At 36.9% G+C, this 12,341-nt stretch overlaps 1 protein-coding gene across 6 annotated transcripts in view; it reads left to right on the forward strand.

Moving 5' to 3' along the window:
• The window catches only part of BIRC6 (baculoviral IAP repeat containing 6), a 183,308-nt gene that overhangs the window by 117,595 nt on the left and 53,372 nt on the right, over nucleotides 1–12,341 (forward strand). For all 6 annotated transcript variants that reach the window (XM_055815892.1, XM_055815895.1, XM_055815896.1 and 3 more), the window contains exons 61-64: nucleotides 2,875–3,071; nucleotides 5,233–5,533; nucleotides 8,174–8,391; nucleotides 10,733–10,897. In XM_055815892.1, coding sequence (XP_055671867.1) covers nucleotides 2,875–3,071; nucleotides 5,233–5,533; nucleotides 8,174–8,391; nucleotides 10,733–10,897 — 881 coding nt within the window. The remainder of the gene's footprint in view (nucleotides 1–2,874; nucleotides 3,072–5,232; nucleotides 5,534–8,173; nucleotides 8,392–10,732; nucleotides 10,898–12,341) is intronic.

Below are 12,341 nucleotides of genomic sequence, written 5' to 3' on the forward strand. Positions count from 1 at the left end.
TTAACATTTTCTAATACGGTCTGTTTCTTGGTAATGTTTTTTTCTGATTGCTTGCTGTGTACTTACTCATAGTGCTGGGGAAGGGGAAAGGAGAAGCTGTGTCCCAGGAATCTATTTGAATTACTTTGATATCATTCCTTTAGTGGGAAGGGCTTAGAGGAACGGGACCTCGAAATTAGCTAAGGTGATCTGATCACCAGCCTGCTGACACAGCACAAAATTACTGAGGTAATCATTCATTTGTTTTAAGACAGGGGCTTCATTTAAAAACTGCTCACTTGATAGATCAGTATCCTTCTAGAAAGGAGAGGAAGCAGAAAGAAGAGGTAAAAAAGAAGAAATTATTTTTTTGCCATTGACTCCACGTAATGGCTAGGTATATAGATCTCACACTGTGAGAGGCCTTTCTCTTTGAAAAAATATGTTTGTTTTGTTTTGCCGTTTACATTCTTAAGCTACGATAAATATTTTTATATTTGAATAGAACTCAAAAATTATTAGAGGAGGTTCAGTTTAGTAGGAGAGTTGGATGTGAAAACATGAAGGACCTCTTTGAACTTCTATTAAGTTCCTAAGCTTTTTTTTTAACTTGAGATTAATACTGTTGAAACTTGGACTTCGTAATTACAAATCCATTGTTCTATTGTGCTATACAGCAAAATATTAATTACATTCAGATGTCTTACAATCACCACTCATCAGTTATGAAGGTTAATGCTGCTGCATTTTTGTGACTAGTTTTTAATATCTATAGAAATCATTCTTAGATATCAGTATTTCCTTACTTGCTCCTTAAAGGAGATGTTTATTTTTTGACACCACCTGTGCTGGATAGATTTTATAGCTTCACATGTTGTCTCTAGTGCTGCATTTATACTACTATACTTGAGGAAGTGTCCGTTATTTATATTTTTTTCTGTGTGCTTCAGTGTCTTTGAGATCAGCAGCTTTTCACAGCTGAAGTGCATGACTTCACTGAAAATTCACCAAACATTCATGGAGGTTAAATGGCTTAAACTGGGTTATAAAGGACCAGCTAAAGCAATTACTGGAGAAGCGTACTTAAGTGTAACTTCTTGCAACAACATTTAAGATGTGAAAGGAATAGGACTGTATTTGCTATCATAATAAAAGATCTGCCTGTACCCTTACTAATACCGTATTTTTCAAGTGTCTTTTGCAGAAAAGCATTTGGCCTTAGTGAACTTCCTGTGCATTGTGATTATCTGTGTGTGTCTGTTTTCTCGTTTTCCTTCTTTGGCAAGGCTTACACCTTTTTATAGTGTAAAACAGAGGGGTGAGTCTTGCTTCAAAATCTTTATTTTAAAATTTTCCTTGTCAAGGAAACCTAACCTTTCTTGTGGTCTGCTCAGTTCATGTCATCACAATTAATCAAACTGTAAATCGTGTTTGGCCCAGCATGGTGGAGTCCTCCATGTGTCTGGTGGAAGGTGGTCCCTTGCTGAGACCTGCACGTGTGCAGACATCGTCACCCACTGTCTGTGGTGACAGGGAAAACTTCCACAGAGGTGGTTCCTGCCTGTATCCCTAAGAACAGTAGACATCGAAACTGAAACTTTGTAACTTGTAACAAACTACTGAAAGCCTTGTGGCTGGGCTGGCTCTTAGGACTATCCTGCTTTGAAAACGTATGTGACCTTTCCTGTTTCTCGTAGTCTGTCAGGTTGAGTTAGGGTAAATTAATGTACATACCCCCACATATCCCTGATTTGAACTTAATAGATCTGATAAAATGATCATATTGCTTCCATTAGGATGAGGAAAGACTGGCTGTTTCCTATTCCCTTTCAAATTAGGGAAGTAAAGGTTTTAAAAGATAAAGTAACTGCACTTAAAACTCTATATAACAAATCATAGCGTGTGTGCATACAAGCATGCTAAGTATGATCATGGATTTCCAGCTGGGTGTCAGCAAAGAGGTGGTAAGACCATTTGATCTGTGTTGCCTTTTGATGTGGGTGGTATACTGTGAAGGCTTTAAGGACCACTGCATTCCAGTATTTAACAAGGTAATCTGCAATACAGATTTTTTAGAGTAAATATACTGAATGTTCACTGTGAAGTTTGACTGTGATAATGAGCAAAGTGGGTTGGTTTTTGACAAAATGAATTGTGGGAAGGTTCTGTATATACAACCAGTGTGCATCAGTGTGTAAAATTATCATTTTTTTGTCTATTGTACAAAATATTATCATAAACTGGGAGGATGGAGGCTAGTAGAAAATTAAAAATAGAGATCTTGATCCTTTCTATGAGAAAGAATAGAATTAAATTTCACAGCTTTGTTAGAGGGGCATTTTGACACTTCACAGAGAGGAGGTGTGGGAATGATAGGTGTGGTGAGCAATAGGTGATGTAACTTTATGGACGGCGAGTTAAATGATGGGAAAGATGAAACAAAAAAAATCCTTGCTCAGCATTTTTGAGGAAAAAGCAAGACTAATTTAAGTAAGGTTATCTTTCCTTTCTTCAGCTATAAACTCTTTATCAGAGAGTAACAAACATAGTCTTATGGTCTAGTTGAAAGACAGTGTTAAAAAATGTTGTATTTCCAAAGTTAACAAAATCTTGAAGGCGTAGATCAAATTCTAATAAAAAAAAATTCTCATAGTTAACATATAACCCTGTATAAATAATCTCAAGTTACAACATGGTTCTGCTGTCGCTTGCAAAAGGCACCACAAATACTTTTATTTTCTTTTGATATTGTTGAACTCATTCATTCAGGTTCTTGTTTGCTTCAGAAGGAACTGATGCTTTTGAAGTCCACTTTTTAAGTGAAGATGAAGAAACAAACACAATATTGATGATGATGATTATGTATTAATTTCTCTTACCTCTGTGTTTCTGTAGAACATGCAGATTTACTGGGACCTTGCCCTGAAGATGAAGCCATCAGTCCTGGAGATGAGTGTATGGACGCAGTTCTAGACGAATCGCTTCTTGAAACCTGTCCCATTCAGTCTCCCCTACAAGTTTTTGCAGGAATGGGTGGATTGGCCCTTATTGCAGAGAGACTCCCTATGCTTTATCCTGATGTAATTCAGCAAGTGAGTGAAAAAAACAGTGTAGAAAAACATGCTAAGAGTGTTTTGTTTGGTTTTTTTAAGGGCAATGTTTTCCTCACATTTCTCTGTGGTTCAGTTTGACATCTCAGTTATGTGGGGAAGCTGCTTTAAAATAGACAAGTGCATAACTGCACAGCCCCGGCCAGGTCTGCATGCTGCTGCCCTGTAGATGTTCTGGACTGCTTGAGTAGCCATGTCCTTGCGGAGCGAACACATGAATTCAGTGTTGTTGCTTGCCTCGCTTCTCTTAATTCATAAAATAACTTGGAGGATGCAGTAACATAAAGTTGCAGATGTACTGTAAGGCCATACTTGCTTATAATTTAATTGCCTATGTAACCTCTGAGATATTTTTTTTTTTATGGTTAAAAGAAATTCAGTTCTCAAAGCAGATGATACAATTTTATATTATATTTATTATTATAAATAACAAATAACTATAATCTTAATTATTTTTATTCATAAATATCTAAAATGAAATTATAAAAATAATATATGTTATTTATTTGTATACTTAACATTATGTATATAATTTCTCTGGAGGCACTGACAGGCATTTCAAAAGTGTCAGTATTGGCATTATTGTGGAATTACTCCTTTGGCTGCTGTTCTAGGTACACGATCTTTATTAAAAAGGGAAGAAAATAACCTGTGAATTACTCAAATTCTGTTTGGCTCTATTTTTGACATGTTTGGCTGATCCTTCTAAGAGGAAAGATTGTGAGTGTTTACTCCTTTGGAACTAAGTTAATCATGAGTAAATAGTGCTGTTCAGTAACCTGACTGCGAAACTGTAGCAGGAATAGGAACCCTGTAGTGAGACTGGATAATTAGTATGAATCCTTTGTAAATAGTTCTGCAAAGATGTTTTAGAGGGCTAGTATGAAGCCAGTTCAAAAATTAAAAGTTAAGGAAGTGTGTTCACTTAAAGAATTGCTGTATTTTGAAATGCAAGAGAGATAACATGTACTCTGTATTGAAGAATACTGATTCATGGAATTCTGCAACAGATGAAGGCAGCATATGACCATGAGAAATTTCATCGCTTTTTTCCTTCTTTTTCTGTGGTCCTCAGAAGTTATTTTCTTTTCATATTTTTTTAGCTTGAGATATAAGTTTGGATTCAAATACCAAATAAGAATTCTGTGATCCATAAAAACAAATTAAGTACAATAATACTGAGTAGAAGATTGAGTAAAGACTGATGAATTCTCCAGACTTAGTTCTTTAATTTTACTTTTATATTTCTCTAAGTCACTGATACTTCTGATTTTCTTAATGTGTAGATGATTGGAATAAATGCAGCTAAACATGGCTTTGACTTTTAATTAGGGATTTGGTATTCTGAATAAATTCTGCAAGGGCTTTTCAGATTAATAATTTCTAGTTTAGATCAGTGCATCGGTTCATCTGAATAGCATAAAAGCTTGAAACTTCTGTGATGTTTAATCATGACAAGGACCCGAGTGTCATACCTTCATTCTAACTGAGTGTATGACCGTTTCCTGGGGAATTGTACAACTGTTACCCCCTTACACTCTGATCCCCATCATAATGCCCGTTCATAAAACAGAACGACACTGTTGTATTAGAGCATAATAGTAATAAAGCCTGCCAAATCAATCGAAAACCTGAAAGAAGCCCATGAGTTGCTGCAAGACTGTTAAGATACCCAAATATTTTCTTAGTTTTTAAAGTTACTATGTTTAATTGTTCTCTTTTTTGCAATACATAATTAAAAATAGAACACTTGAGTTCACACTCAGTGTTCAATGCTAAAAATAAAGGGGGTATTTCTTATTTAAGTCTGATATATAAACTAATCTTTGTATTGTTTATTTCAGTGTTATTTATGCCTCTGGATTTTAAGGGATGTGTTTTAACTGAGGATTTTAGATTGGGAAAATACAGTTTGTTGCTTTTGTAGGCAGGACTTTCTAGAACGGTATTGAAAATGCAACAACTATGTCCTTTTTAGCTATTTAGCCTGGCCCCGTATCTGTAAATGGTAGTGTATTTCATGTGACTATTTAATGGTATCCTATATTAAGATTGTATGTCCTTTAGATCCTAATGTGAATAAAAATTTTGCCTAGGTGATTAACTGAATGGCTACCAAATTTTGTTGTTTCTGTTTGTTAAGGTGAGCACTCCAGTGGTTACATCGACCACACAGGAAAAGCAGAAGGACAGTGATCAGTTTGAATGGGTTACCATTGAACAATCAGGGGAATTGGTGTATGAAGCACCAGAAACAATTGCTGCAGAACCTCCACCTATCAAGTCAACAGTTCAGACTATGTCTCCCATACCTGCGCATTCTCTGGCTGCCTTTGGTTTATTTCTTCGTCTCCCGGGCTATGCTGAGGTGCTGCTAAAAGAACGGAAACATGCTCAGTGTCTGTTGAGATTGGTGTTGGGAGTTACAGATGATGGTGAAGGAAGTATGTGCTGCAATTATTATGTTTCTTTGTAGACCACGGCTAGATTATTTTTCTTAAATTTATTTACACTGTGTAATGCTTTTAGCAGGAAGTTAGAATTGGTTTGTACAGAACTATGTTGCTAGCATCTTTAATAGTCTGTTGTCTCTAAATATTAAATTCTTTCTGCCTAAGTTTTGTCACAGTCATCAGTATTCAAGTTCTCACCTAGATGTCAGAATAATTGTAGAATAACTGCTGATAAACCTTACAGTGACAGTGTGTTCAGACAGAACAATCTGAGTAGCTGGGTATGCTCAACTAATTGAGGAAACATATGATTCTGCAACCAAATGCAGAATAACATGGATAGGAGCATAGCTACAGCAAGTATAGAATAAACTGATGAATAATACTGTTCTAGAATAGGAGGGAGGGTTCTACACATCATAGTGATTACATTTGCTGAGGAGGAGCTCTGCCTTAAAGGTGTGAGTTCGGAGGGAGAAATGGGGTATTCTTTGATGAATAAGTGAGCCAAGAGACAATTTGTAGTCAGTGTCTTTGCAACCAAACCTGGAATTCTGCATATAGTTCTAATATTCATATTAGTGTTCTGAAAAACTGGAAGAGTGTATGTGAAAGATGTTTTAGTGCTTTTAAGAATTTCCTTTGATTATAACTTTGGAAAGAATGCTGGGTTTTCTATGCAGCGATCAACTGAAGTCGGTCTATTCAGCAGCCTATAGAGTGGTGGACAACATGTAGCTCGTAAGACCGACTGAGAAACTAAGAGTCTCATTTGCCCTCTCTCCTGTTTATCTTTTCATTACTCTTGCATTTAGGTACAGGACAGTAGACAAGAATAAACTGGATAACAAAAATTCATTCTGGCTGCTAGCTCCCACCTAATTTGAGTAGTAATTAATGGAAAGACTGTATGTAGTCCCTCAGCTTTTTATGTCCTTGAGTGGTTCCAGTGCCTTGCTGCTGCGAACAATTTTTACATCCCTTAATTTATAAAGAGACCAACTCAAATCCTTAAAATTTGGGTTGCTTTCTTTCTCCTGTGTGTGCATCCACTGTTGCTATTGGAACACAGTTCTAGAGCATAATTTTCATAATAGGTAGGGGCTGCTTTAATTTTCAGCCTAAATTTATTCATACCCAGTTTGTGCCCATTTATCATTGTGCCAGCATTGTTCCTCGTCATAAATAGCTCTTCTTTCTCTGATGCATTTGTTGACAGCAGTTGTATTCCCTCTAAGTCTTTGTTTCTGCTGGACTAAACAGTCAATTTCTCCATTCCCTAAGCCAAATGCCTGAATTCAGCTCTACAAAATAGTGGGATCAATTGTACACAGTAGTCCACATTAGTTCTCTGTATAAAGCATTAATATTTTTCTTTTCTGTTGGAAATGCATGTTTTCATAAATGTAGAATCTCTTTCTCGCATAATATGAAGAGCTGCACTTAAAAATCCATGGCTTATTGATTAAACATGGATTCAGTTGTCTGCAAAGATAAAATCATGGGCAGATGTTTACAATTTCTGGTTTTGTTTCTTTGTCGTTTGGCTACACTTGCAGTTCTGGAAGTCTGTCAGATGGGCTTTTTTCCAGAGGCATTCAGTTTTATTTATGAAGGTCCTAGTCAGAGGACTTTTTGCTTCCTTCTTGTTATTGTCTTTACAAAGAGTATCAGATAGTTATGAAAAAACTAGTGTGTGTATGCATATATGCGTGTAGATACATACACATACGAATGTAGACATACATATTTGTAATGTATTTTAGTTTAGACCTCTGGATGATGATATTATAGCTGATAAAGAACGAGGGAGAAAATAATATATTTAAAATAAGAAGCTTGTTGCTTCTTATAGCAGTTGGCTGTTTTGAAGTATTTTCAGTTGTTGAGTATCTCTACATATGCACTGGGGAAGGAATGTGAAATGCCTTGTTAAATACAGAAAAAATTGAGACAGTTCCCAAACCTGAGTATGTTGCATTAACAGGTCACTTTTATTTGAAATACGGCTTTTAAAAGAAGTAATTTTTGCTCATAATGCAAAAGGGTTAACATTTAAAATCAACTACAAAATTCAAACATGCAGCTTGTTTAGTTAAAATGATGTTAGTATTTCACCATGTATTCAACTTGAATAGCATCACAGCTTGGATTGTGTCAGTGACTTAATTCCAACTTTAGGCACGTGAATATGGAAGAAAAAAAAAGCAATCTTACATCATGGTAAACTACAGCTCCTTGTCAGCTGAGCTGACCATGTGCATTCTTTAGCTTGCTGCAGTTGGAATGTTTAAAATAAATAAAATTAATCTGAACTACCTTCATTTTCCTCATTCCAAAATATGACCTGAAGTGTAGTCAGATACAGAAGTATACTCATTATTATTCTCAAACTAAATTTTATCCCTGGAAATGGTGAATCAAATTTTATAACTTTGGTTCTTAACCAAATCCATAAAGGAAATAAAGAAACATTCTTTCTTTTACACTCTTCTCCGCTTACTATGTGCAAATGCTTAAGTCCTTAGTAGATTTCTGTATGTGTTGTTTATAAACTATTGCAGAGATCAACAGGCTGTATTTAACTTTTGAAGGAAAATGTGGTTTTGATAGTCGTCTTCTTCAACCTAGGTCATATCCTGCAGTCTCCTTCAGCAAACGTGCTTCCAACTCTGCCCTTCCACGTGTTGCGCAGTTTGTTCAGCACTACACCATTGACTACCGATGATGGAGTGCTGCTCAGGCGGATGGCACTGGAGATTGGTGCTATACATCTTATCCTCGCTTGTCTGTCTGCTCTAAGCCACCATGCACCGAGAGTGCCCAATTCTAGTCCCAACCAGGCAGAGGTAAGCTTAGCAGGCAGAATAATTGCCACTGAGAAGTAGTAAGAGTTTTAACTATAGAAAAATAAAATCATCTCATTGCTGTCATTATAGTCTAATTTCTGCAGCTGCCATTTGAATGAAGAATAGAAATAACTACAAAGTACTTGATTAGGTAATTGTCCTTGAATGTTGCAAATAAACATAGTAATAATAAAATTTAACCAACAAAGAAGACGTTAAAGTGTAATCAGTTTTTTTTCACAGGACCTTGTTTTTCAGGGCATCAGAGGCATAATGCTCAATGGATGGTGGTTCTTTAATCCTCATTAGGTAGCATGACCTCATTACCTTATTTAGCATTCATCATCTAAACTCTGCTGGCTGCAAATTATTTGCTTTTCAGTGCTTCACAAATATAAATGAGTTGTGAAAATTAATGAATTAATGCAGTAATAAGTTTTTTTATACCCTTTTTACTGATGGGGAAATGAGACCTAAAGACAAATTTTCCATAGCATTCAAAAGCCCAAGTGAACCTCCAAAATTAAACTTTTTAAAGGTATTTCCCGTATTATACCACTCTCTATTCAGAATATGTATCCCCTGATTTTTTTAGGATTACGAGTTGCCATTTCTACATAACATACCAATTGTCTATAAAAGTGTTTAAAAAAACCTTAATCGCTTGTTTTCTTTAGCGTTGTTGTGGCAGAGGCTTGCATGAAAAAGCTCGTGGTGCCTAAATATGGTTAAATAGCTGCAAAATATGGGGCTGTCCATATTTTATCAGCTCTCATACTGATGAGGGGTTGAGCAAGGAAGAGATGAAGCTGTGCCTGAGAATAATTCACTTTAATGGCTAGTCAAATTTAGGGGAAGCTGAGATACTCTGCTTCTAATGGGGTATCAGACTGCTGACACATTGAAGCCTTAGCATTTTTGCGCTTCTGGAGGGAAAGAGCAACCATTAATTCTTATCTCTGCTTCAGTTCTACCATGACCCCTTAAACAGCTTGATTTCTCATAATTCACATCTATCAGGTGATAGATGGTAACTTGAAACTAGACATCCATCAGGCCTGCACTGAGGCTTGTATTTCTGGGGCCAGGCTTTCCCTTAAGTGCTTTAACTCAGTGCTCATGACAGTTCTCTTGAGTGTTAAAGGCACAACATGTTCTTGAGTGATGTAATGAGTAATGTCTACATGAGAATAACCACACAGGTATTTCATCACCGAGATGCATTACATTCCCAATGTAAAAGTTAAATGGTGATTCCAGACTACTGTCAGCATGGTACTTCATGGGTGATAACTTCTTTTTACCATTGCAGTCTGTTGATACATAATTTCTTTTCCTTCAAGTATAGTCTTTAGTAAAGTCACTGAAGAAGATCTGAGTAGAAAATGAAACTTTTCAGAGCCATAAATCAAATACTAAAAATTAAAGTTGGGTACCTACTTACATGACCTGGTTTCCAGTAAGGCTGATTGTCACCGAGTATTTTAAGTAGCAAGTGTTCATTGCTTCAGAAAACAAGGTCACTTGTTTAGGGTGCTAAATATATAATTAAGAAAGCATTAGTTCAAAAATGCTGATCAGAATTTTTTTCTGCATCCTTTTCACCAAAGGTCTGTTAAACTTTCAAAATAAGTACTTAAATGGTTTTCTAGAGGCTAAGCAATATAATATTGGAGTTGTGTTAGTAAAATGCAGTGAGGCAGACGGTTGGAAAAAGCTGTACAAGCACCTTTGAAAAAATGCACTCTCTCAGAACATTTTAAGAACAAGATATTTCCCCCCATCTCTTATATGGAGCGGAAATAGTGTGTTTCAGTGACCCAGAGATCACGTGTCAGAGCTATGCATCTGTCTTACAGCTCCTGCTGTTTTGGAGCCTTTATACAAAATTAGCACATGCTTGGGCATCTTAACATTTCAGTTGTGTACTTCTGATAACTTGTCTACTCCCATCCCCTACATCTAATTATGTTATTAAACATGACGAGGTGTTAAACAGTAATAATTACAAAGCTGTGATGTTTAGCATGATATTGATTAAGTAGCATTTTAATATCTTTCATCGTTTAAGCAGTGAGAGTATCTTAGAAGAACCAAAATGGGCTTACAGTCCTAGACAAGTTGGAGAATCACTTGCAACAATTTAGCACAGACCTGTAGCAGAACTCCATGTATGTGGCAGTCTTTCCTGTCTAAAGCTTTGAATTTCGCTGGATCCTGAAGATACCTTTATAAAGTTAATTAATTGGGATTACATTCTTTTGCAGAATAAAAGCTTGTGAAGACAATGTTCATAAGATGAAAAACATGAGATTATTACGACTTTTTTTTTTAAATTTAGCCACAGGTGTCAAGTACACACAACAGTGCATCAACAGAAGAACAGCAGTTGTACTGGGCTAAGGGTACAGGCTTTGGAACAGGCTCCACAGCTTCGGGATGGGATGTTGAACAAGCTTTGACTAAGCAAAGGCTAGAAGAAGAGCATGTGACCTGCCTTCTACAGGTGTGTAATAATGAAGTTTTGATTAATGATAAGCACTTGAAACATTAGGATTGTATAGTAAAAATGGAGCTTGTATTTCTTCAGTCATCTAGCAGAGTAATTACAGTATTTTGGGTAAAAAATAGTTTGCAACTACCTGTCTACATGAAAAATGGTATAGATCATATTTGGCCTGAGGCTGTTTTCAAATATCGCTAGGCTGCTGCATAAAGACCTGTGTGGGTAAACGTGGGTGACAGTTCTGAATAGACAGTGAACAAAGAGGCATTCCAATGTATTTCCCTGGAGCTGTCACATAGCTCCGTCAGCATTGCTGCATTCAGTCTGTCAGGACTGTCCATTAAAGCAGGAGGATGTGGGAATAGCCAGTGTTTTGTGTGCCAAGTAACGCTACCTATTCATTTCTTGTATATTTTTGCTGTGCTTTAAGGAAATGCCCATAGTTGTTACTGATGTCCATGAATTTGTTATGCCAGTACAACAAAACCTCACTCAGATATACTATGAAATCATTAGTATGTCAATTAAACGACAATAGTAAGTCACCAGTAAACACACAGATCCTAGTAAAACTCTACCTTCCAAATGCCTCACGCTAAGGAGAAGAAAATCCCACATAATTAGGCTTTTCAGTCCATTTTGAAATGCAACCAACCCCTGTTCTCTTAGGTTAGTGTCAGGAAAATTAGATTCTATCTAGTCATCAAAAATTTCATTCACAGAACTGTCAGCTCAATTGCATTAGCTAACATCACTGCTGGGGTAGGGCACAAAGGAGATGAAGTTCTGAAAATGCACATGCCCTGACTGATGAAGGTATCATTTGGATGTAATCAGTTATTTCAGTCACTGTAGAGTGAGTACAAGGCACAAGCTAAACAAAATCTGAAGTAATTTTCCTAAGCAAGAAAGAGGAAAATCACCTGTATTACTGTCGACAAAGCTTCTGGGCAGTATGCTGTATTAGGCCGTGCAGAGGTTTAGCTATAACTGCGATAAGTGATGAGGTAAGGAGGCATTTGCTTTGGGCAGTCGGCAATTGGAAGTAGAAAACCCTTCACCATTTTGTTGAAGGTGTCAGTCATTTGTACAGCAGACTTTCTCTGGTCCTTTCTGTAGAAAAATTTAGTTGTACGGAGTGCTGGTAAGGTGCTGCAGCAAAATACCGTGGGTAATGGTGTTAGAGCAAAGAGGGAGAATGAAGGAAGGGAGAAGAGGCTAAAAAACTGAGTAGAGCCCCTGAGACTTGAAATAATACAGCTTTTCAAGCCTTGAAACTGCTTAGGTAGAGAGTACAACTGCACAAATCGGCCCCATGGAAGTGCATTGGGTTGTATGGCTACAGCAGGTGGCAAGGGCTTGTGAACTTCCAGAACTCTCCTTGGGATGAGGCGGGGTGCAGCCATGAGGGGACTACCCCGCCGTCACGGGGGAAGGTTGCTCT

This window comes from Falco peregrinus, chromosome 11 (assembly GCF_023634155.1).
Source record: "Falco peregrinus isolate bFalPer1 chromosome 11, bFalPer1.pri, whole genome shotgun sequence".
Classification (NCBI taxonomy): Eukaryota; Metazoa; Chordata; class Aves; order Falconiformes; family Falconidae; genus Falco; species Falco peregrinus.